Below are 26,588 nucleotides of genomic sequence, written 5' to 3'. Positions count from 1 at the left end.
GAGGTCACTAGGTCCCTTCCTTTGCTTTCTGAGGAAGCTGTAGTGTATCTTTTCATCCATGTGAAGCTCTTTCAGATATCTAGTAAGTCCTAAAGTTAGATCGGAATGCTTTCCTCTGTAATCTATACCTGAGGCGGTATCTAGTACAAAGACTGTAATCTGGAAACCCACAGGCTGAATTCTGCTCTTCAGTAACATCTCTGACTCATACAGTGTTTTAGAAAATGAGCCAATTTCTTAAACTTGGTTAATTTTGAATTTAAAAATTTAAAAATTCAGATTCCTAATTTCTGGAGAGACTGGCAATATCAGAGTCATACTCTCCTGGCAAAAATTAGAGGATCCCCAGTTTGACACATTCCCCACCCTCCCTATTACCTGCTTCATTAGGACTGAATATCCTTTGCTAAATATCATTGTATTTTCACTGCTGTTTTTCTAAAATTTAACCTACTTTAATTATTTGTATTACTTGCTAGTCCCTGTAAGCATTTGAGTTTGAGACTCCTATGGTAATACATGGTTTCAAACGTTTTTAAAGTATGAGGATAGCATATAATTATAATTTTGGTATCTGTCAATTGAAAGATAAAAAGGAAATACATCATATAACTTCAGCAATATCTTTAAATGAATTTACATATCATAAATCATAAGTGTAATACTTAGTTTATAGATGATGAATAGAGAACACATGGAACAGTAAACCTTTTTGCTCTAAGTCCTATATTTTCCCAGGAATCTGGAGCCAAAGGATGAGAATCACTATTTAAGTACAAAGAATTCTGAATTAGGAACCAGGAGACACAGTCTCTAGTCTAGTCCTTGCACTGAACAGTTTATTGGTAGGTGATCTGAGGCAAGTAATTTGAGGAAGGGGATTTGGAGCCTTGATTTTCTCATGTGCAAAGTGATAGACTAGATAATTGTTGAGGATCTGTCCATCTAGAAAACGTAATAATATATGGTTATGAGTCCTGACACCTATCATACAAACCAAGGCAACTGCGGGACCTCCGAAGAGTGTACCTGGATTGTACCTAAAGACAAAACACTTCTTATGGAGGGAACTGCTATGGAAAAAATAAATGGAAAGACAGTGAAACCTGCAACTGTACTATTTCCAAATTTCGATACAATTTTAATTTTCTGTCCCAAATCACATTTGAAAACCTAGCAGTATATTTGTGAACTCAGCATTATGAATATCTCTCTTTTTCTTAAGATTTTTATTAAAATACAGCTAACATACAATATCAGTTTTAGGTATATACCATAGTGATTGAACATTTATATGCCTAAAGGAGTGATCACCATGATAAGTCCAGCAACCATCGGACGCCGTACAACGCTATCTCAGTATTACTGACTATACTCCCCACACTGAACATCACACCCCCATGACTTATTTATTTTATGCCTGGAAACTTGAACCTCTTATTCCCCTTCACTTTTTTTCCCTTAAATTTTTTTTTCAATTACAGCTGACTCTCAATATTATTTTATATTAATTTCAGGTATACAGCATAATGGTTAGACATTTACATAATTTAAGAAGTGATCCCTGACTAGTCTAGTACCCACCTGGCACTGTACATAGTTGTTACCATGTTACTGACTATATTCCTTATGCTATACCTTAACTCTCCAGGACTACTGTGTAAAAACCCATTTGTACTTCTTAATCCCTTCCCATTTTTTATCCATCTCAAACTCTCCTCCCATCTGGCAACCATCAAAACGTTTCTGTATCTATGAATTTGTTTCTGTTTTGTTTGTTTGTTCATTTGGTTCTTTAGATTCCACATATAAGCAAAATCACATTGCATCTCTGTCTCTGTCTGACATACTCCACTCAGCAAAATACCCTCAAGGTCTATCCATAGCAAGAACCCATTCCCTTCCGTGGCCAAACAATATTCCACTATATATATGTACCACCTTCTCTTTATCCATTCTTCCATCAACAGAAACCCAGCTGCCTCCACATCTTAGTCATTGAAACAATGCTTCAACGAACATACGGATACACATGCCCCCTTGAAATAGCGTTTTGAGTTTCTTCAGATAAATACCCAGAAGTGGGATTACTGGGTCCTTCTTGGTCTTTTTTACAGCCTTTGTTTTAAACTCTATTTTGTTTGGTATAAGTATTGCTACCCTAGCTTTTTGTTTTGTTGTTTCCATTTTCGTGAAATATCTTTTTCCATCCCTTTACTTTCAGTCTATGTGTGACTTTCGATCTGAAGTGAGTCTCTTGTAGGCAGCATATGTAAGATCTTGTCTTCATATCCATTCAACCACCCTATCTTTTGACTGGAGCATTTAATCCATTTATATTTAAAGTAATTGTGGATAGATGTGTAGTTATTGCCATTTTATTATTCATATTTTGGATCTTTTTTTATTTTATTTTTTCGTCTTAAAGAAGTCCCTCCAACATTGCTTATAATACTGGTTTGGTGGTGATGAGCTTCTTTAGCTTTTTCTTGTCTGGCAAGCTCTTTATCTGTCCTTTGATTTTAAAAGATAGTTTTGCTGAGTAGCGTAATCTTGGTTGTGGGTCCTAACTTTTCATCACTTTGAATATTTCCAGCTAATTCCTTCCAGCCTGCAAAGTTTTTGTTGAGAAACCAGCTGACAGTCTTATGGGAACTCTCTTACAGGTAACTAACTCCTTTTCTCAAGCTGCTTGTAAGATTCTTTGTCTTTAAACTTTGGCATTTTAATTATGAGGTGTCTTGGTGTGGGCCTGTTTGGATTTATCTTGTTTGAGACTCTCTTCAATTCCTAGGCTGGTATGTTTATTTCCTTTACCAAGTTAGGAAAGTTCTCTGTCATTATTTCTTCAAAACACTTTTCAATTCCTTGCTCTCTCTCTTCTTCTGGTACCCCATGATGTGACTGTTGGTACACTTGATGTAGTCCCAGAGACTCCTTGATATCCTCATTTTTTTTGGATTCTTTTTTCCTTTTGCTGTTCTGATTGATGTTTTCTGCTACCTTATCTTCTACATCACTGATTGATCCTCTGCTTCATGCAATCTACTGTTGAGTCCCTTTAATATATTCTTTATTTCAGTTATTGTATTCTTTATTTCTGACTGGCTTTTTTTTTTTTAATGTTTTCTATTTCCATTTTTATGTTTCCTGTCTCTTTGTGGAAGTTCTCCCTGAGGTCACTGAGCATCCTTATAACCAGTGTTTTGAACTCTGCATCTGATAGATTGCTTATCTGCATTTTGCTTTCTTTTCTGAACCTTTGTTCTGTTCTTTCGTTTGGGACATGTTTCCTTGTCTCCCCATTTTGAATACCTCTTTGTGTTTGTTTCTATATATTAGGTAGAGCTGCTATGTCTCCCAGTCTTAGTAGAGTGGCCTTATGTAATAGGTGCCCTGTGAGGCCCAGTGGCACAGTCTCCTGGTCACCTGAGTTGGTTGCTCCAGTTGTCTCCCTTGTGTGGATTGTGTGTGCCCTCCTGTTGTAGCTAAGCCTTGGTTACTGTTTGTACATCAATGGAGAGACTGACCCTCAGGCTGACTGGTTATGAGGACTGGCCTTGACTACAGTGGAGGAGCTGTTGTACAGGTGCTGATGCTACAGAGCAGGATTCACTTTTTCAGGGCTCTGTTGCCTGCCCAGTCTGCTCTTTTGGTGTGTCATCCTTGGAGGCAATCCAGTGATGCTCTGTCTTGGTCTAAAGCTGGCCACTGGGCATGCTGGCCCCAGGGCCTCCTGGGAGAGGCCCCACCATAGGCCAAGTCAGCTGTAGCCTGTACCCTGCCCAAGGCCAGCTGGCATGAGCCACAAAGCAATCTTCAGATAGCCACCACTTATGCTGGGTTTGGAGGTGTCTCGAGAGGCCATGCTGCTTCTGCTGGTGCTGGGCTTGGGGCTGCTCAGCAGGAGGTACAGGACACACCAAAGCCAGATGCTGCTGTTTGGGTTTTGTGAACCTTTGAGAGATTTTAGGAAAGTCTGCAGCATGAGCCAAGACAGTTCATTTGTATGGAAAAGCCACTTGAAGCAGCTTGGGTAGGCATGAAAGTTGGGTGTGGCAGGGTCTCAGGGAATCATCAGGGCTGGGACAGCCGTTTTAGCCAGGTAGATGAAGACTTAGATATGGTGGCTGCCTGCATCAGCACACCAGGACATGGGAGGTCTCAACAAAGAAACAATGGCTTCTGCCAGCACTTCTGTCTAGGAGAAAACTGCCCCTCCAGCCCTCACTCTGAAGCCAGACAACTCAGTTCCTTCCCATTTGTCCCCGGTGTCTTTTGAACTTCTGTCCCAGTGCTGAAGCTCAGAGCAAGTGAGTCCATTACCAAGCAAGTCTGTGCCTGGTCCTTTTAACAAGAGCGCCTGGGACTACAGCTGACCTCATCTCACTCAGCTACAATCTCCACTGGTTTTCACAGCCAGAAGCTTTGGTGACTTCTGTCCCTGGCACTGGAACCCTAGGCTGGGGAGACTGGTGTGAGGCTGGAGCCCCTGGCTTCTCTGGGGAGGACCTCTGCAGCCAAGATCCCTCCTGATTTTTAATGGTCACACGTGGGTATGGGAACAGTCCGTTCTGCATCTCTGATCGTTCTATCCATTTCGACATGGCTTCTTCTGTATGTCCTTAGTTGTAGGACTTTGGCTCAGCTAGACTTCAGGCAATTCTCAGTGATAGTTGTTCTGCAGTTTAGTTGTAATTTTGATATGGTCATTGAAGAAGGCAAGCACAGCATTTACATACTCTGTCATTTTGACCAGAAATCTGAATATAGCTCTGTGGAGCTCAGATTTGGGATATATTTTTTAGATATGTAAGTTTATAGGCTCAAACTTCTGTATTTTTTTCAGATCAAAAGAGATATTGTGTATGAAAGCACTTTAAACACTATAGTACTATCTAGAATTATCAGATATTATAATGCTGTTATTACCTGGTATTTCCCCAGTCCTTGTTTATATAGGATCCTATTTGGTCAGATCTAATTCATTAACTTGAAATTCTTTTTTCATAGATGTTATGTAATACCAAGTCATCATAGCATTCAAATTCACACATTTTGGATGTTTAATTATATTTGGTAAAACATTATGGGGTTTTTTTTTTTTTTTTTTTTTTTTTTAGTGTTTTCTGTGTTTGTCTTGTCTCTAAAATTACTGCAAGCTCTTTGAGGAGAGGCATTTCTGATGATAATAATGATGACAATAACAACATAACAATAATGATATAAATAATGGTGATGACATAGATAACATATGCTGATAAAACATTATGTACCAAGATCTGTACCAAGCACTACCACTATTTTATCTCATGAATTTGTTAATATTACCATCTCCTTTTTATTTATGAGGAAAATGAGAATCAGTAAAGTGAAATAACTTACTCAAGATCACACAACTACTGAGAGGTCCACCTAACTCCAAATCCTGTGCTCAGAGCATATACACTCTACTGCCACTGCCCCCATGGGTTCTATGCTTAGAATAATGCTAGATACACAGACATGTTAAATAAATATTGATAAGTTGAAACTATTCCTGATATAAGTCCAGTGATATTAGCACAAAATAGTGCATCATTTCAGTATATATTGTAAAAGAAATTTCAATATTATAACTGTAAAATTAAAGAACCCTAGGCATCAGTCCACTTCACAGTGTATTATCTTTGCTTTAGAATTTCCTCTGTAGGGGAAGCCTATAATGATAATTGCAGCAAATACAAGGTTGTTACCTAATGTCCATTCTCACCTTCTTTCTTCTAACAGAACCCTGCCTTTGTTCATGACAAATATATGTCCACTTAAAAATACCCATCAGATTCTCCTGTAGCCAGAAATGGTCATGAAACCCAGTTAGTCAATGATACACGTCTTTAGGGTAGGACTTACAGAAAGGCTATTGTTTTCCTTATAAAAAAGAACAGACTCTGCTACTATATGACTTTATTTTATCCTTCCTCACTTTTTGACTGAAGCATGGACATAATGTCAAGAAGGAGTGCCCACCTTAAGGCCATGATAACAAAACCACACCTTCAGGAAAAAAGGAAGAAAGGGAGGGGGGGAGGGCGGGGTGGGCAGAAAGAGCGAGAGTTCTGCTGCCTGTCTGTAAACTTCCTGAATGAGAAAAATAAATCCCTATTTGTTAAGCTAAGCCAGTAAATTTTCCATTACATATATCCAGGTGCAATCCTAAAGCAATGATACAGTTACTGATAATCCCAAATTATCAAGAGGAAGTAAAATAAAAATCTAACAAATGTAAATTATAGTTTCTATGGTATTTTCATGCCTCTATCTTGAACCTCAGAATTTTTAGATACTTTGACTCATTCATTCCCTAGCTTTACACTAAGCCTATTGACTAGATCTAGCCCCTATTGACCTTTACTTTAAAGATACTATAAAAATTCAGGGCAATAAATCAATGAGTATACAAAAATTTTTTACCAAAAAACTTTTTTCCAAAATAGTTTTGGGAGTCAAAACCATATGCAAGTTTTGCTTTTCTTTTGTTTACTGATTCCAGAGCCTTCTGACCAAGAAACCTTAGCACACGGATTTGCCCCTAATAGGTTCCAGGTGTATCAGACTGCTGCTTCACTTCAGTTCACAGGTCACCTGGGTGAGGCCTTAGAGTGACGGGAGCCCCGGAGGCTGGTTGACTCTGAACACAACAGTCCTGTCCACTTACCTCAGTATATTATGCAAACATTCTCATTGTCTATGTGCCTCACAGTGTGGAAAAGGTTGGGAAGCACTACCCTATATGACAGCTAGATGCTCTCAAAATAATAACAGCAATGGGAAAAAAATGACCTATTTACAATACTGTATAGACCCAAAATTAGCTCCTACACATAACATCATTTTATTCTCGGCAAAATCATGAGTGGTCAATACAGCACTTACGTGTATTATCAAGGTTCAAATATGCATGACGTGCCCACATGCATACTACTAGGAAATGGCAGAGCCAGGACTTTCGCATCAAGGATTTCCGCATCTGAGCCCTGTGCTTTTTCTGATACAGCTCCCTGTATGATGACATTCCAAGTCGGCACAGATCTTTAAAATTAGGGTTTTGATTTCATTCTCTGAAAAAAGTTCAAATGGTTTTCCTTTGTTTTGTCTTGTGACTGCCATGCAAATACTAACGCATATGGAAACTGATACTCTCTTTGAACTTAGCAAGACTGAGAAAGGACAACATTAAATGACATATTTAGGCCATACCAATTTTCTTTTTACAGCTCCCATCATTGACACCCAGAGACCCAACCTTTGTTATTTTATGTGAGTAGAAAAGAGAGTTTTTGCCTACCACTCTCCCCACAACTATCTATTAAAAAGAAAATAGTATGCTGCCATTGACCACGCTGAAGTTTTGTTTTGTCTTGCCAATTACAATTTCTCATCGTCCTTTCCATAAAAGGGAAAAATAGGGGAAAATGAAAGAAATTGCCAAAAGTAAATTACATATTTAACATGTAAAGGGAAATATAAATGCTAAACATTGGGCAATTATTGTCAAAAGATATTATTGAAATAAAAAGAATTTAAATTTGCTACTCCTGTTTTAGAAAAGCTAGACAACTAATAGATTTCAATGACTAAAAATGATATTTAATTTCTTTATAGCAATGCAGAAACAAAGAGGATACATGCACAAAAATAAGAAGGTATGAGGAAACATCTACAAGTAGCTATTATAGACATATTAAAAAGCACAGGCAGTATCTAAAATATCAACCAAATATAAATTTACTGTTCAAAAATAAGAACATGATGAAATGATAGAGCATGTATGGCATGAAACAATAAGTATAACCAAGCATAAGTTGGCGAATGTAACAAATACAGTGGTTATGGAAGTGAGCTCATAGCAGGTTTAGAATCTTGTGTTTAAAGACATGGCTCTGGATCCAGAAACCAGGGTTCAAATTCTGGTTCTATCACTTAGAAGTTGGGCAATGATAACATGCTTAAGTTTTTAGTACAGAAAAAGTGTTGCTTTCCTGATCCCACTGACAGTTAAGATGTATAAAATTACAGCATTATATAAAAAGTAGAATTCTTATATTGATTGCTTCTTTTCAACAATACTTGTTAACCACAAAATGTGCACAAGGCATAAAATAAAGTCTGCCACCCAGTAACAAGGAAGCCAAGACTGTAAACTGGAATAACATAAGCATAACACTGTGGGCAAGTTCATGGCAAAAAGCCAGGCTAACCTAGGTCAACGATAGGCTAAGTGCATTTGAAGGCAATTCGATTCTTCCGGTCCATAGTGGCGTACCCCATCCTATTCTATAAGATTCAGTGACCACAGCCCCAACACTACCTTATTACTTTTTATCCTGGGATGTAGATTAAATATTCTCTTCAGCAGCTAACTGTAAATATAAGCCCTACTTCTCAGGACTTTACAACATACTTAATAAAGGGTCTGTCTACACCGGCCAAGTAAAAGTCTGTCTTCAGAAATGAAGTCCTTTTGGTGTGCACAGCGGTTGATCAATGCATGTGTGTTTCAATGGTAAATTCACTTAAGTCAAATTTAAGTAGCACATCTTATCCATCCTGTTTAAACTGTGCGTGCAAAGTTATTCTAAGTAGGAATGCATACTCAATATTACAAAATAAGATCTCTCTAAACTTTTAAAATATGCTAAAATTTCCACAAATTCTTATTTTTTAACCTTCAGCTGCTAAACTTACAAATTTTCCTAATATAAACATGAATGTACAGCAGTGTTTTAAAATGTGAAATCAGAGTTAAAAACAAGAAAATGCAATATCCTGAGCAATCATAAATAGAGAAACTAATAAAGAATGAAATGCTGGGTCAATAAACACCTTGAGCAAACAGCAAATGAATTCTCTTACAGCGTGACTTCAATTCCCAAAATAATAGAGTAACATATCAATGTTACAGAAAAGCTATCCAAATAACTTTAGCTAAAACACACAATCTTTGTTGTCTGTTTCTGAAATTATGCATTTTAAGAATAATTTCCAATTAAATTCTCCTAAGCATTCAATTTTACTTTGAATCAAATCACTGTTCTAAGTACTGTGTGAACCATATTAAAACTTTCAAAGTCAATATTCATTTATAGCCAGACACATGTAATCACATATATAGTACTATACCTAAGTGAAATGGGAACAAATTCCACAAGTTTCCCTTAAGATTTTAAGTTGGCAAACAGGGGCCGGCCCAGTGGCTCAGGTGGTTGGAGCACCATGCTCCTAATGCCGAGGTCGCTGGGGGAGCACAAGGCTCATAATACCAGCGTGAGGCAGGGAGCAGTGTCCTACACAACTAGACGGAGAAACAACTGCTTGAACCGCAGTTGGGTGGGGGGGACGGAAGAAGGGGGGAAAAAAAGTTGGCAACCAGGTTCTATACTAAGCAAGAAAATGTCTCATTTCTGTGGAAACTTCATTCAGTTTCCATCTCATCAGGGTTTCATTTTCCATAACAAACATAGGAAAGGTCAGCAGTGGGCACAAAGGAAAACACACATGCATGGGACGCTCAGGTTGACAGCTACACAGCCTGCTTCTGAGCAATCTGGATAGTTCCCTCAGGGAGGCACAACAGGGGACAGGAGGAAAAGTGGGAAGATATACGATCTGCCTCAATTGAGCCTTCCTGAATGGAAAAGTCTACACACACCTACATACACACAGTCATTAATGAATGGAAATCTGGTATGTTTTTAAGGTGTTTAAGTTTTATGTGTAAATTTTAATAACGTCTCAGTCTCAAAACAGACCCAGGCTTAATCCATACTAATGGCAATCAGCTTTACACAAAATATAAATAAAAATATTAAATTTGATGCAGAATAACACAAATGAATGTCTCTATGACAGTTCTTACTAGAGGCGAAATAGAGTTTATAATATTTAATTATTTAGTTCCCCCAAATTAACATAGCCTACTTTACGGGGATGTTTGGGTATTATTTTAGATACTACCAAATAATTCAGATTCAAAATGAAATATGAAGAATCAAAATAAGAAACTATTCTAGAAATGGAAACTTTTAATCCTATAACATTATGTAATACATTAGAGAACTTTTTTTAAAAGTTTGAAATGACAATCTCAAAGAGAATATGTCAACACAAACCCTTTGAATAGAATGCAATACATTTTATTTTTCCTTCAATACATTATGCCCTATGAGTATTTTGCTATTTTAACAAGGCTTTGGCTCCAAGGAACATAAATTCTGACAAGCAAGTAGAAGGCCATTTCACTCCCACGACTGGAAAAAAAATACTGCAATGAAAACCTCTGATCTTAAAGACTAGCTAGCATTCAGCAGGCCTCATGAAATTCCAAACAGTTTCAGCGAAGATGGTTATATCCTCTTCCTGCAATAGCCTTTATTTTTAAACTTATTTTCTGTATCAATGATTTTTATGACCTACTCATATATCCTTGTTAAACACTCACCTGTGACTTTTTGCAGCAAAGGTGACAACTCAGATTCCTCACAAAAGACCTTGGCCAATGCTTTCTTCACTTTTTCTTCAGCTTCAGCCAGGTCTTTGTCCTCTGTGAACTCTCCAGTGACAGAATAAATATATATTAGGAGGATCAACAGTTCTTCGGGGCTGTAGTCATCATTGGTCCTCTGAGTCAAAGGCTTGATCATGGGAAGCAGCTGATTTAACACAACAGACATGGTCGACTCCCCAATGCTCTGAAATAAAAGGTGGTAATGTGAAAATATGTCAATCTCACACAAAGACATAATTCACGTACTACATCAGTCCAAAGACAGCTTGCAAACAAGTCCGTGATGCTCACTGGCTAGATTGCTTCTTATTTGTTTGTTTCTCATCCTGGAGAGAATACTGCAAGGAATTTGGCATTAGAGTTGTTGTTTTGAAAGATCTAGTGCATAAAACGGCTAATCAAGTTGTAAGACCCTCTTATATTATCTTATATATTGCTTAAACAAACAAAAGTCCACTAGTTTTAAATATAAAAATACAAGTACTTCAGGCACTAGAAATTTAAAATAAAAATATTCGTAAAGTAATATGATTAAAAATAAAAACATGCCAGCATCTATATATCCAAATGAATGCTGACACTCCTTCAGAGGAATTACCTCACATTTTGCAACAGTCTTCTCAATATTCTCTACACTGGCAAATATTGGTCAGAACAGATTTTTTTATAACACTGAGAAGTCACTCTCTACTAAATCTGGTGATAGAATCAGAAGTCACACTGAGTAATGTCACTAAGGGTTCAAGATATCTTAGGGTTAGTCTGAAGGTAATTCACCTTAAAACTAAAAAGTTTTTGCTTTTAGCTCTTCCACCAATTTCCTGAGTGTTATTTAGGAGAGGATTTCAAAATTCCATGCATGTGATAATAGCATTACATTACTGGAATAAGTGCAGAACTTCCAAAGCACTATGCACATGTCTAGTACAAATTCCGAGAATTTTGGTGGACAGATAAATCTCCATTTTAAACACTGTGATTTAATTTCACCTGTAATATAAGATAACCTTATAAAATAAAACTCAACTATTGGTATTTATACTAAAATCAGGGGCCAAATGATCACAACTTGCAGCTTTCACATTACTCATTCAGAAGTAATCATTGAGTATCTACTATGTTCCCAATACTATTCTAGGTCTGGGGACACAGCAGTAAAAAAATAAAAATCCCCTTCTCTTAAGTGCTTACATTTTATAATAGTTGGGGAAACAGACAATTAAAAGCTAAAGAAGTAAAATATATAATATATTACACGTTGGTAGGTGCTATAGAGAAAAATAAAGCAGGAAAGGAAGATGGGATTTTAGGGTAGGTGTGTGTGTGTGTGTGTGTGTGTGTGTGTAGGTGAACATGCACTATTTTAAAGATGAAATCCATAGCAAGGGAGTATTGGAATAAAGTAAAAAAAAACTATAGAAACTCATTTCTGAATAAAGTTGACAGCAAGCAGCTGAATGCAATTCTTTATTGGGACGACTACCCCAAATAACTGGTTCGTTGAGTTATTTCCACACCTAGAAAAATTTAGATATATCTTCTCAAGGTTAAGGCTCACAATTATATTATTTGCTACACGAAAAATAACTGTTACCATGTATTTCCACCAAACAACTTGGAAGTCCACAATGTACCACACAAAATAAAATGGTAAGTCTTTGGAAAGAATAAGGTAAAAAATGGAAAAACAGAACACAGATTTGACTGTTACATGGTGGCCAAACATGATTTACCAAGTATAAATATACCCACTGCTCAAAGGAAAGGGCTGAAAAGTTTCAAGTCTTCCTAACACTGTGCTATCGTGTCTCTTGAGAGGAACCTTCAAGTGTTCATTTTTTGCTTTACAAGCTGCCTAAGTAATTTAAAAGAAAGGAGCCGTGTGGTTGGTCTGTTAAAAGAGGGGCCGTGGGGGGGGGGGGGCGTTTTGTGGTATGTTTTTTTTTAAACTTTTTACCCTATTGCTAACTCCTTGGATGGCATTAAGCAGAGTCCTTCATTGTTTTAGATCTCATTTCTAAAAAGCAGGTGTACACATCAAGTATCTATCCCACAGAAGCCCTATAACTCTCACCCTAGAGCAAAAGGATTTTTTTAAAGATAGTTGTAAAAAGTAAATCATGGTAGGATAATCATCGTAATCATTTGAGAAGATTCACTTACTAACATCTAGCCATTAGAGCATCATTGTTAAGTTGTTGATCTAAGATACGTCCAAACTCCCTTATTAGTAACACTAAAGCAGGTTTCTGGTGGCTAGGTAACACCTGTGCACACTGGTTTCTAAAATTACATTCTCACCTGCTTAACGCATCTCAAGTAGTTAATTACTGAGTTGAATACAAAGCCAAGAATACTGTCTTAGGCATGAGATACAGCGGAAATAAAGAGGCTCCATTTCCAAACGCCAGATTCCGATCGTGACTGCTCCACTGCCTAGCTCCTTAACCTCTTCCAATCTCGGTCAGCCTCTTAGAATCTCCTTATCTCACACTGACATGACATAACTAGAGGATGGCTGAGCTCTGAAATCATATTTATGTCAAGGTCTCCATTTTCACTTTCTTCCTACCTCCGTGCTTTCTAAAAATATTACCATTGGTGATAGAAGCCAGCGAATCATATTCTCACTGTTGGCTACACAGCAAAATATAAATGCTTAAAAACAAAAAGCTTTACTACGGAAACAAATGTAAATACAGAATTACTGTAGACTGTGCAACATAGGCTGACACCCCCCCCCCCCCGCATTTCCTAATTCTGTCCACTAAGAGGATTTAGCAGTAGTGACAGCCCAGTAGCATGAGCTCACCCAGTGGGCAGATCTTAGTTTCTAATATCATTCTCAAATGAAAGGAACCAGGAACCTTGGAGAAATGGCTGATTCTGGGGGTGGGGCAGGGACTTACAAGAGGAACCTGTAAGATCGTGTAGTGTCAGAAAGTAAGGAAGTCCTCAAGAAAACAAAAGAATGAGGGTATGTCAAAAGGGCACAAGACCAACCGGAAGACTTCTCAGTGGCCAAAGCTGGGACAATTTAAGCAACAAAAGAAATAAAATTTTAATGGGTTATAACCGACAGTGCAAAACACATGTGCATCACTCTACTGATGTAAATGGTTGCATTGGTAAATAAATGTAGGAGAAGAGACAGATCTTCCTCACAGAAAATTCCACATAACTTAGGTAGATAACCTTCCACCCCCCACCCCCCCCCACTTGGACATATTGCTTAATACCCCTGCCTCTTGAGTATGGGCACATGGTGACTTGCTTCTGAAAAACCATGTGTGGAAAGGGGAGGGAGGAGTAACTTTACCTTAGCCAGAAGCTCAAGATTAACACTACGAGACAAGTCGTATTGATAGCATGTGTCCCTAATACGATGTGAAGAGAATGGTACTTAATTTTTGTGGTATTCTTCTCCCAAACATATAACCCTGATGAAAACATCAGATAAATCCTATTTGAGGGACATTCTACAGAATGCCTGGCCAATACTCCTCTAATCTGTCAAGGCCATGAAAAACAAAGGGAAAAACAAAAAAACTATCATACACCAGATGAGACTAAGGACACATAATGACAAAAAGTAACATGCGATCCTGGAACACAGAAAGGATATCAGGGGAAAGCTAGTGAAATCAGCATAAAGTCTAGAGTTTGTACTTAATAGTAACGTAATGCACCAATGCTGGTTTCTTAGTTTTACCAAATGTACCACAGTAAGATTTTAACAATAAGCTGAGGGGTATACAGAAACTCTCTGTACTATCTTGGTAACTTTTCTATGTATCAAAAACTATTCTAAAATAAAATATTTATTGGAAAGAGAAGAAAGCAAGTTGGAGGGGGGGAGGGGAAGGAGGAAAGAGGATAAGACAAATCCAGGTATGTTTTGATCTCTTTTCTGTTAGACTGAAAATTCCAGGAAAGACAATTTCAATTCAGTATGAGGAAGAACTCCTACGCCCAGAGCCAAGTAAGGTACTGACTCAGGAAGCAAAAAACTTCCCACCAAAGGCAAAGGGAGGCAGGGTGATCACCCGGCAAGGAAGAAGCAGAGGGAATCCCATGCCACGTTGGTTTAGAAGGTGAACTCGTGCTTTCCTGTGCTATCCATAAAAGCATGGCTCCAGACTGGATGAATATCCATTTCGTAATCTATGCTCTTAGAATGAACCACAACAAGAAGAAAGGAAAACATCAATGACTCCCTAAATTGAAACCATTTTAAAGGTGAAAGAAAGAATCTGAGGATATGGAAGTAAGATTATATAACTGGGTTTGAGTCATGGCTGCACCACTTACTAGCTGTGTGACCTTGTGCAAGTTATTTAATTTCTCCAAGTCTCAGTTTCCTCATCTGTAAAATGGAAATAATACCACAAATACTCGAGTATTAAGCAATCACAAACCACGGCACCCATTTTCATAATATTGGGACAATTGCTTAAATACTTCGTGGTTTAAAATAGAGTAATCCACACCATGGAATGTTCTTTGTAAGGACTCAAACAGAAGGGGGCGCCCTGTTTTTTGAGGGCTGATTTTGAGGAAAGCACTTTCTCTCGTACATCTAAGGATATACAATAATAGTGTTTGCTTCATAAGGTTTTTCTAAAAATTTAATAATAGAAGTAAATCACATAGCACTGTGCCTGGCATATAGCCTCAGAAAAATATTAATTATTACTCCAACCAATATTGCCTACCACCCCATGGACTCCTTTGTCCCCGAGCAAGAGCGATTGAGATGATTGGTAAGGGAATGAAATGCCTTCTAGGAATAGGAAGTTAGTCTCAAGGAGGGAGAAGCAGCCTACAAACACTAGATGTGAAACCACATCTTGAAACTTAACTGCGAAGTTAGTCAAAGGTTAAAGGCAATATAAACATCATTAAACACAGCCATTAAAAAAGCACACACAGAGCAAACCACAGCCAAAGCAAAAAAAAAAAAAAAAAAGTGACTTCTTTATAAAATACCAGGGATTAAATTTCTCATTCATTTTGATATAAATAGGCCTACTGGTAGGAGGTGGACGATTGGAGTTGTGTCTAGAGTGACAAAACTATTCTGCAGACTCAGACTCCTGTTATTTTTGAATGAGGCCCCAGTAACTCCATACAAAAGGCCCTCTGTAAATGCATGTTGTCTTTAGAAAAGCCAACTTTTGGGTGGAATTAAAACACCTCTCCGAAGTCAGAGTCAGTCTCTGGGCCGGCTGCCTCTACAGAAATGAGGAGCAAACAGGCCACATTCCGTGTGGCTGCAGAGCAGGCCAGGCTGGCTCCACACCTGCTCCTGCCTGGTGCAGAGTCTGCAGACGTTCAGCGAAACTCTAGGCCACCCTAAGGTTCTGCAGAGAACCCATCTCTGTAATTCCTCCGAGCTTCAGCTCAGTCCTGGGCACGCTACCAGTGGGGGCCTGAGGGAGTACCTCAGACCCTTCTGCCTGAAAACATCACTTGCTGTCCTTGCATTAGGACTTGCCACTAGGCCTTAAAGCCATTCTGCTTCTTTGTGGGAATGAACTTCTTTTTATGCTGCAGGCAACATGCAACAACATAACTTGGTATGTAAAGATAATTCATTGATGTACTCATGCATTCTTTATTGTGTACATACTATGTACCAGGTACTGTGCTATATTCTGGGCAAAGAACAAAGCAAGTCACAAGATTCAAGGAGCTTACAGGTGAGGGAGGGTAGGAGTGAACAGTTGTGATGATGTAGTAATAGTACTTTAGTAGAGGTATTTATTCACTTTAGGAACACAGCAAAGGAACACCTAAATTCTGGAAGAGGTGGTGCCTCAACTGAGTCTTGAACAATCAACATCTAGAAATCAGGGAGAAGCAAAGTTCTGAGAAATGAGTGATGGTGTAGGATCCTTCCTTCATTCCTTCAGCAAATATTTAATACACACTTACTAAGAGTGTGTGCTAGGCAGAATAATGGGGCCCCAAAGAGGCCCAACCTCTAATCCCCAGAACCACAAATGTTACCTTATATGGCAATTGGGACTTCACAGCTGTGATTCAGGTAACAGATCTTGAGATGGGGAGACTATCCTGCATTACTGGGTGGCCCATCCTAACCACATGAGTCCTTCAAGTAGAGGAGAGAAGGGTCAGTAAAGTAGAAGGGTCAGAAAGAAGCCACGTTGCTGGCTTTGAAGATGGAGAAAGCAGGCCACAAGCCAAGAAATGCAGGGAGCCTCTAGAAGCTGGAAAAGGCCAGGAAACAGATGGTCCCCGAAGCCCTCCAGAAAGAAATGCAGTGCTGCCAAACCTAGATTTTAGCCCAGTGAGGCCGGCTCCATAAGTACTTGCCAAATGACTAAACGAACCAGCAAGAGCAAGCACGAATAGGTGCCTGGGTGGTACCTGTCCCATCTGTACCACTAGGGATGCAGTGAGTGCTGTCAGGGATGTCACAGAGAGGGAAGGCATAGAGACGCACCACATTTAACGTTTTCTACTTGCCAGTTTGCCTAGAACTAGTCAGTCCAAAACCAGGCAACGTCCTAAGTCAATATTCATGAAGCCCAGAAGCATCACATAGGGCAGTGGTTTTTAAAGTGTGGTCCATAGACCTGAGATCCCAGAGACCTTTTATAATAATACTAAGACATTCTTTCCCTAGTCACTGTGTTGACATTTGCACTAATAGTTCAAAAGTAATGGCGGGCAAAATTGCTGGCACCTTAGCACAGATCAAGGAGAGTGGTTCCAAACTGTACCGATAATCATTGTAGTCTTTACCGCTATGCTATGTACTCACAGTTGAAAATATTTTAAAAGCCAGTTTCACTTAACAATGCTCTTGACTGAGCAGTAAAAATTAATCTTACAAAATCTCAACCCTTAAAACGAGGTCTCTTTAATAGTCTGTGTAACAAAATAGGAACTATGAATAAAGCACTTCTGCTATTACTAACGTACAATGGTTATCTTGAGGAAAAGCACTGTGCAATTATGGAAGTTGTGAACTGAATTAATGGTTTCTCTCGTGCAACACCAATGCTAACTGAAAGAATTTCAGATAGAGAAATCATGATTATTAAGACTTGGGTATTTGCCCAACATTTTCTTGAAAATGAACAAAGTGAGCCTGTTCCTTCAAGAAAAACAACTGATATATTTATTGATAAAATTCTGCCTTTTAAGCAAAAATTCAAATTTTGGAAAACTTGTATCTGCCACTGCCAGATACTCTACACTTAAAGACTTTCTGATGAGATTAATAGTGACATTAAAAATGTGCTTTTTTTGAATTGCATAATGAAATGTATCAACATTTGGAAGATCTGCTTAACTCAGTCAATATTTTCCCAATGACCAATGTATGATGTAAGACTATCAGGCATAGGCAAAAGAGCCATCCAAAATACAAAATAGATAAGTGAATTTCAATACAAAAGAGTACAAAAATCTCATTGATATGGTTTCCAATTCCACATTACAACCTACTTTTAAGAAATTCCTACTTTTAGAGTCTACTTTTAAGTATGCTATCAAAAAAGAATATCCACAAACATCTAAAAAAGCTATCAAAATATTCCTCCCTTTTCCAACTATATATCTGCATAAGGCTGGATTTCATTCATATACTTCAACCAAAACAACATATGGCAGCATATTAAATAAGGAGGCAAATAGGAAAATCCAGCTTTTCTACTCAGTGAGACAGTAAAGAGATTCGCAAAACTATAAACCAATGCCAGCCTTCTTTTGTTTTGGAAATATAGTTATTTTTCATAAAATCGTAGCTATATTAGTTTGTAATAAGTTTGTTATTATTTTAAAGGAATTGCAAAATATTTTAAACGTCTCAGTTTTAATTTCTAATGCAGTAAATACCAATATTTACCAATTTAAGGAAATCACATCCTAAAAAGAAAGCTCATTATTTCCTACTCTCTTTTTCCCCTTCTCATGGCTAAAATGCTGACAAAGTTGTGGTAAAATAGCTTCAACTATCTTCTTTGAGAGAAAGGCAAAGCAGCATGGGTTCCTTAAATCACAGCATTTCAAAAGTTAACATGCATGTGGATGGCCGGGGGCTCCTGTTAAAGGTCCATGCTGCTTCCGTCGGTCTGGGCAGGGCCTGGAGACCCTGTACTTCTAACACGTTCTCAGGGGACCCCAGTGCCGCAGATCTGTGAGCTGCATTTCCGTGGCATCCGGGCTGGACCATCCCACAACGTCTAGGCTGTAATGTGTACGGGAAATAAACCATCCTGTCTGAACCATTGTATCTGTGGGTTCCTTTGGTATCTCCCCTTACTCTGAGTACTAACTAATGTAATTCACACTAAACCTGTACCTCTAGCCAAATTTCTCTCCTTGCTCCCTATTCATGCAGCCAGCTGCCTACTGATTTCTCCACTTATACATCTCATCTGCATCTTTAACTCAACATGTCTAAAAGTGAACTCAAAAATTTTTTATCCCCAAATCTACTTTTCAGTCTGCATACCCTGCATATACTGCTGTGTGGTACCGTCATTCTTCCCGTTGACCAAGACAGAAACTTGGAATCCACTGCAACTTCCCCCGGTCCTGGCTACATCAAATAATCCACCAGGTCCTCACCGTTTTATAGACCCATCTCCTCTCCTCTCTGTTCCTTCCTCTACCACCTAAGATGCAATTACCATTATCTCTAACCATGATTTACCTCATTCTAAACCAAATATTTGTTCTCCTTAAAATGATTTCATGGTTTCCACTGCCTTCAAGATAAAGCCTTTATACGACATATCTATGTCTTTTGTCTTCATGGTCATAACTAACTGTTCAGACTTATCCATCATGAATCTTTTCCTTACAGGCTACATTTCAGCTTTGTGGAATGACTGCATGTGCCTCTGGGCTTTTATACATGCTTATCTCCCTGCCTAGAATGTTTTTTCCTCTCTTTTCCACCTGGTTTCACAATTCAATCCAAGCAGTATTTCTTCTCACTTTCCCTACGTGTGTTGATGTGCCTACTTTGTGATCCCTGAGAAGTCTCTATTTCCCTCTACAGTGGCTCTTATCACCCTAAATTTAATTATTTATTCACATCTATCTCCCTTCTAAGGTTGAAAAATCCTTGATGGCAAGAACTACATCTTATTCCTAACGGTATCTCTAACACCTAGCTCAGTCTTTTGAACACAGTATCAACAACATATTCACCTTTGTAATGAAATAGCTGACATGGGAAAAAAAAGAAATGAACATTTACAAAGATATAATTATAGATGATCTCATTTAATCCTCCAGATTACCCTATAACATAGGTGTTATTATTTTAGAGGAAGAAATAGAGGTTGAGAAAGGTTACCTGAGATCAAACTCAAAACTGTCTTTCTCCAATAACCTACACCTGGTCTTCTACACACTTCCTCTCTATTGCTTCCCAATCAGAGGAAAACCAGAGTTTGTGAGGAAAATGAATCCAGATCCTTGAGACAGGGTATGATGCCAAGATTCTAACTAGGATAGACCATACAGGGAACCCAGCAAATGAGATAACTCAGATCAGAGCAGGAGCAGCAAGAGGCCAATCTAACACATCAGAGGTGACCCACTGAGTCCCCTGGTAAGAGACAACTGGTCCCAGAACCTCATTCAAGGTTAAGAAATCTCTGGTAGAGGGATATGTAGTTCCAGTCACAAATTTTAAGGCGATTTCCCATCCAGGTGTCACCATGGTCATCCCCCAAGCCCAAGTGACAGCTGTCTGGGGCCTGGGGCAGCCAGTTCCACTGGGCCAGTAGCCTCCAGTTATGTATAACTGTCAACACAGTATGTCCTGTAGAAATAGCATCGTATTCTATGTTTATGTAACACTATGTGGAAAAAGGATGGGAACGCTTAAGAGATAGACACCAAAAGGAAGCAGGTCCTGAAGGCATCAAAGAGGGTAGAAACGGTCTCCAGGAGCAGCTGGTATAGAGGGCAGAGAGGAACTATAGCATGGGCTTTAGATGAGAAGAAGCAGGAAGAAGGTGGTAGGTCAATGGTGTGGGAGTTATATGGACAGGCTCAGTGCCCTTAGCAAGAGAAGTGGGACGGTGGTACGATACAATGCAGAAAACAAGCCAGATCATTCAGGGCCATTGTGAGAACTTCTGCTTCTTTTCCTCCTGAGATGAATGGGGTTTTAAGCAGAGAAATAGTATGATCTGATTTATGATTGAAAAGGCTAGCCCTCAGGCTGTGGTGAACAGAACAAGCTATGGAGGGGCAAAAGCAGAAGCAAGGAGACGACTAGGAAGTAATTTCAATAACCCCAGTGAGAAATGATGGGGTTTGGATCAAGGTAGATGCATTGTGAATTGGTTGAATCTGGAAATATTCTGAAGCTAAAGCCAGCACCGTGTGCTGATGGATTGGATATAGAGTGTGAGAGAAAGAGAAGAGTCTAAAATTACTTCAAGATTTATGAATGGAGGTTGAGAACAGGAGGAGCGGGTTCAAAGGAGAAAACACAGAGGGTAGAATTGGAGTGAAATGTAAGAATAGGATGGGCAAAAATATTTCAGGAATGGGAATGTTTGAGGAATGGGGCGGAGAGAAAGGGACCAGAATAAATGAAAGAATTCTGAAGTGAGTAAAATAATGGCATAGATGGGAAAGTTGGAATAATGTATTAAGAAGACTTAATAGAATATGAAGATATAAAGTAACACAGAGAGGCTACTCTCAAAGTATGAACATGTTTCCCAAAATGTATCCCTGCAAGGGGCACTTGGAGCTAGCTGGCATTCTGTGTCTGTGGAGCAAAGGACGCCCTGGCACCAAGAAATGGTGACATTCTCAGTGGCAGTGAAAAGATTCGATGGACTTTTTCTCCCACTAAAAATTCCATTAGAGAAAAACTGTGGTATAGTCACACAATGGAATACTAGACAGCAATGAGAATGTTCTATAATTTTATAAGACAACAATATGGATGAATCTCACAAATATAACGTTGAATGAAAGCATCCATAAAACAGAACATATTGCATGATTCCATGTATTTAAAACACAAAACCCAGGGAAAATAAATCTATGTTTTTAGAAATCCCTACCCCTTGGAAGGAAGGAGTATCTGGGAGGCCGCAAAAGGGAGACTCCCAGGGTTGCCGGGAATATTCTGTTTCTTGATCTGGGTGCTGATTACACAGATGTCTTCAGTTACAAAAATTCATGGAGCTGTATTTTTCTGTTATATTTTACTTCAATAAAAACTTTTTAAAATATCATTATACCAGGCCACATTTCCTGTGTCCTGGGAAGAACAGAGATATCTACTTAGAGTTCTTATTACAGATTAGCATTTATCTAAAGCAAGAGCAGGAAAAGAGAAGATTACAGGAGTTATCGAACAATCTAAATTGGCTACACTTACCTTCAGCTATGGGTAAAGGTTAGGGCCTTGATTTCAGAGAAAGATGGAAAGAACAACTTTCAATGGATGTTCAGTTTAAAACACACATATGTTTTAGGGGGATAGAAACTTTTTTTGTAATGTTTTTTCCCCAGTCTCTTGGGAAATGATGTTACGCTGTGCTTCAAACAGAACTGCCAAGTTTAGGAGGCTGTTTTCTGTAAACAGGCCAGCTGGGCCATAAGTTGCATGAAATAAGGGACAAGCTATGTCTTCAGAGAGCAAAACAGAACACCACAGGGAGTTGGGGAGTGTGCATCTGACAAAATCTCCAGCCATTTGTCTTTATCTGGCCACCTTGAATGATTTAAGAGCTCTCTGCTATGTTATCATCAATCAATTACCATGATTGAGCAGCAGCTAAAAACTGGAGTATTTAAAAATGCAACTACCCATGACCTAAATTTCCTGCTCATTCTGTTGGCCCCAGGTTAGGCCAGTTTGTCAAGGGAGCCAATAAAAATCATAAAAACAGGTCAACACTAGGCTTTCTGAAGCCTGTATAAAAATATTCACACTCCACCAATCAGTGTCAAGTCAGTGTGTGCACTCTTTGCTTGAGCTCTCAGAAAACACTGCCTCCAATAACAAAATATTCCATAAAATACATTATCTAAAAATCCACCTTCTCCCTCCCCCCTTCCTTCCTTGCTTTCGTTTGAATCTGGCTAAGCAACAGTTTCACAACTCTCAGCAGGCAACTGAAATGGTGTCATTTTGCTGACTCCTGCAAAGGAGTCATATTTTGACCAGTTAGAGAATACAGGAGATGACAATACAAATTTTAGCTATCTTAATTGAGAATGTGATGCTGCACTCCCAAGCCTGTGGTAGAATTCGAATTCCAAGATTCACACAGCAAAGCAAAAACTACTGAATAGGGAGGAGGAAGAAAAAGAAGGTGGAGTCACCGGATAGGAGGCGGGTGGTTGTCTGTGAAAACCAGAACAGTTATCTTAAGCACCATTTCAACACCTTTCATACCACTTGAAGGGACCTGAGAAGGGCGCTGCACTGAGCAAAGGCCCTGAGCGCCCTCTGAGAGTGACCAGCAGCATAGAAATTCTATTCAGTAACAAAGCACCATTCCTCACGCCTGTGACCTACCCACAGAAATCTGTGAGCTCAGTGGAGCAGGGACAGGCCCAGAGCACTCCCTCCTAGGAGCATCCCAGCCAGATTCTCAGCAGGCTGGGCCATAGTATTCAGAAGAAATTCGGGAACACACTTGGTGCCAGAGGGAGCATTTGGACAAAATCCAGAAAAGGCCTAAGTGCCAAATGGGGACCAAAAGGCACAGACTTGAATGTAGCAAACGACTTTGGTGGCCTCCATCTGCCTTTCCCTGACTCTGTCCCCCTTGTCCCGTCAAATACTCAGAACTCAATGCCTTCTTCCTCATTCTTTCTTAAAGAAATGAGTGATGGATGGCTGAACTCTTCAAAGAGAATTCTGCATTTTAAAGGTGGACAAGAGTGACAGAACCTAAGGTGAAAATAGATGACTCTTCAGTGGTTAAATTTCTGGTTCAGTGGTATTTGAGTGGTAATTTATCGTAGAAAGCCATTCTGGAGCTCCTCAAGTCACCTTTTATAGAATTAACCGAAAGACATTATTTCCTTTTTTTTCCAAATGCACTAGTACACATTCAGAAGGTAAACATCTCATTTCTTGAAAGGGACGGTATGAAAGGGGGTACTTTAAGTCCCACTCTGCCACTGAACTGTACCTAGCAAGGCATTTACCATCTCTGGGCCTCAAGTTCTCAGTAGAAAGAAGGATAATACCACACACCTCACCTCAGACTTTCAGCTCATACCTCAGACTTTCATGGAATACAAATGAGATGAGCACTTTATAAACTAGAAAACAGTCTCCACTAGCTTTACTACTATACATGTTACTATTTCATTACCTTCCTCTCCAAAACCATGTTTTATTTAGGAAGCGGCCTGGTGTACCAGATATACTTATGTGCCTCAAAGATTCAGCTGCCCGTTGCCCTGCATCCCCTGAGACTTGGCCACTTGTTCAGTTAAGTGCCTGGGCCACGGCTGCTTGCCTCATCCCCACACTGTCAACTCTCTCAGGCTCCCCTATTGAGGCTTTGATGTGGCTCCATCATCACCACCACAGTGGAATCCACACCAGCAACGTGCTTAGGTCCAACCCAACCGGTCCTGTGGAGCTCTGGCTTCCCTCGCGGCCACCCAGAGGACCCAGAAATAAGGGCAGTTAACACTCCCTTTAATAAAGTCTAAGACCAATGAAAGGCAGGGAGACTGGGAAGAAGTGACAGATAAATTTTTCACCTAGCTTCTCCCCTATGAAACCTGTTATTATTACTCTGAATCAGGCTCAGAGCCTTTATCCTACATGTTTCCTCTGCCTAGGACACTTTCCCCCCAGATATCCATGGGGAGGACACACACCGACTTCCAGTCTTTCCTTAGATGCACTTCTTAGTGAGGACTAACCTGACAAATTGCAACCGTTCTCCCCTAATCCCATTCCCCTTCTCTGCTTTCAATTCACAGAACTTTTCACCGTCTACTTTCAACATGTTTTACTTATTTACTTTGTTCATTGTCTGTCGCACCTCACTAAATGCTAAGTGAGTCTAGAAACGTCTGTTTTGTTCACTGCTGGATGCCTAGTGTCTAAAATGTCTGTGATACATAACAGAAACTCATTACATTTGTTGAATGACTGGATGACTGGATAAATGAAGTGTCTGAAATAATAGTCCCTGACACAAATGATTTTCTCCAAGTCATCTTTTCTCAGCTGCACTTTTTAAAATTGTGGTAAAATATGCATAACATATCATTTACCATCTTACCCATTTTTAAGTGTGCAGTTCTGTGGCATTAAGTACCTTCATATTGTGGTGCAACCAGCACTACCATCCATCTCTGGACCTTTTTTATCTTCCCAAACTGAAACAATTAAATAATATCTATTAAACAATAACTCTCCATCCCCCCTCCCTCAGGCCTGACAACCACCATTCTACTTTCTATCTCTATGAATCTGACTATTTTATGTACCTCACATAAGTTTGGAATCATGCAATATTTATTTTACTTAGCATAATATCCTCAAGGTAAATCCACGCTGTGGCATGTTAGAATTTCCTTCCCTTATTACCCTGAGTAGTATTCCATTGTCGCTATACACCACGTTTGAAAAATCTAGTCATCTATGTATGAACATTGGGTTGTTTCCAACTTTTGGCTATTGTGAATAATGCTGCTATAAATATGGGTGTATCAGATGCACTTCTCATAGGAAGTGAAAAAGGATGAGGCCTTAGAGGTCATGACGTCCAATCTTTGCCAATATGCCAATCTCCTTTCTTTGCCTTAGTGACAAAAAGAAAAAAAAAAATCTGTGAAACAAACTAGCTGCTTGCAGAATAGAAATAATTAATTCTGTATTGGTAATGCCTAATATATTTTCGTTCATGCTTGTGAAATAGGCTTCTTTTATGGGAAGGTACAGATACAGATATGAAGGCTGGAGGATATAATAGAGAGAAATTTTGAAGTTAGAAAAAAAATGGTCAGAGACAAAGTAATTCTCTAGCTTGAAAACACAAAGTTTCTGAAAACGTGGAGAAAGGATTATGGCAACCTGAGGTAAAACAAAGTATTTTCCTCACTCCTGTTGCAAATAGTGATACACGGATACAGGAAACAAGGGGGGAGCCCATTCACAACAAAGGTAACCAGCAATCAAGATTTGGCTTGAAGATGCTAGAAGGACCAGAGGTCATATTCTGAGGATCAGAGGATGCTATAGTATCAAAGAGGCCCACAAAGAAGGAATCGCCACATACTGGATTCTTTGCAATCTAGGTCCACATAACAAGATGCAGCATTTAGTGGCATTTGGGAAAGTGGGGAGGATGGGGGGAGGTATAGGAGGAACAGAAGAGCTGTGATTTCATTAAACACTAAGTCAATGGCTTTCACCCCCATAAAAAGATGAGTGGGTTATACTATTAATCATCTCGTCCTCTGGAAAACCTTACTAACCTGCTCCCTCTTCTCTACCTGGTAATTATTACTTATTCTTTAATACCCAATTTATAACATATGTCCCCTCTTCTGTGAAGTCTTCCCAGATCTTCAGCATCACAGGCACAGATGTTCCCTCCTATGCATCCCCACAATTCTTGCATCCTCTTCCAGTCTAGAACTCAGCCACTGCACTATCATTATTTGTGTACATGATTTCCCCACTTGGCTTCTGTGTTCAAGGCACAGTTTTCATCTATTTGTAGGTCACCATCTCATGGTAACTGATCCAGCAGAACTTGAAGATTGATGGGGAACACTAAATATTGAACAGGAACACTGATATAACCAAAGTATAAATAATAGGTCAAAAAATTTCTAAAATACAGTCACATTTCAAGACAGCCAGCTGGTCAGTCGCTCTTCGGCATTTCCAGACGCTACTTAGTGAGCTAGTCCATATCTGTAGTCTGGTAAGTGAACCACGACACTTGCTTTGGGTTTTAATTTTGTTTAAAAACTATGTAAAATAGCTGGTAACCTAGGATAAAGACAGTGCCAAACGCTAGGATTTTACACTGGTTAT

At 39.1% G+C, this 26,588-nt stretch overlaps 1 protein-coding gene across 1 annotated transcript in view; it reads right to left on the bottom strand.

The window, feature by feature from the left end:
- SCFD2 (sec1 family domain containing 2) overlaps positions 1–26,588 on the bottom strand; it is a 367,958-nt gene that overhangs the window by 221,436 nt on the left and 119,934 nt on the right. The window contains exon 5 of the mRNA XM_019740184.2: positions 10,481–10,730. Coding sequence (XP_019595743.2) covers positions 10,481–10,730 — 250 coding nt within the window. The remainder of the gene's footprint in view (positions 1–10,480; positions 10,731–26,588) is intronic.

This window comes from Rhinolophus sinicus, linkage group LG02 (genome assembly GCF_036562045.2).
Source record: "Rhinolophus sinicus isolate RSC01 linkage group LG02, ASM3656204v1, whole genome shotgun sequence".
NCBI classification, from domain to species: Eukaryota; Metazoa; Chordata; class Mammalia; order Chiroptera; family Rhinolophidae; genus Rhinolophus; species Rhinolophus sinicus.
This window is presented reverse-complemented; position numbering and strand designations above follow the sequence as displayed.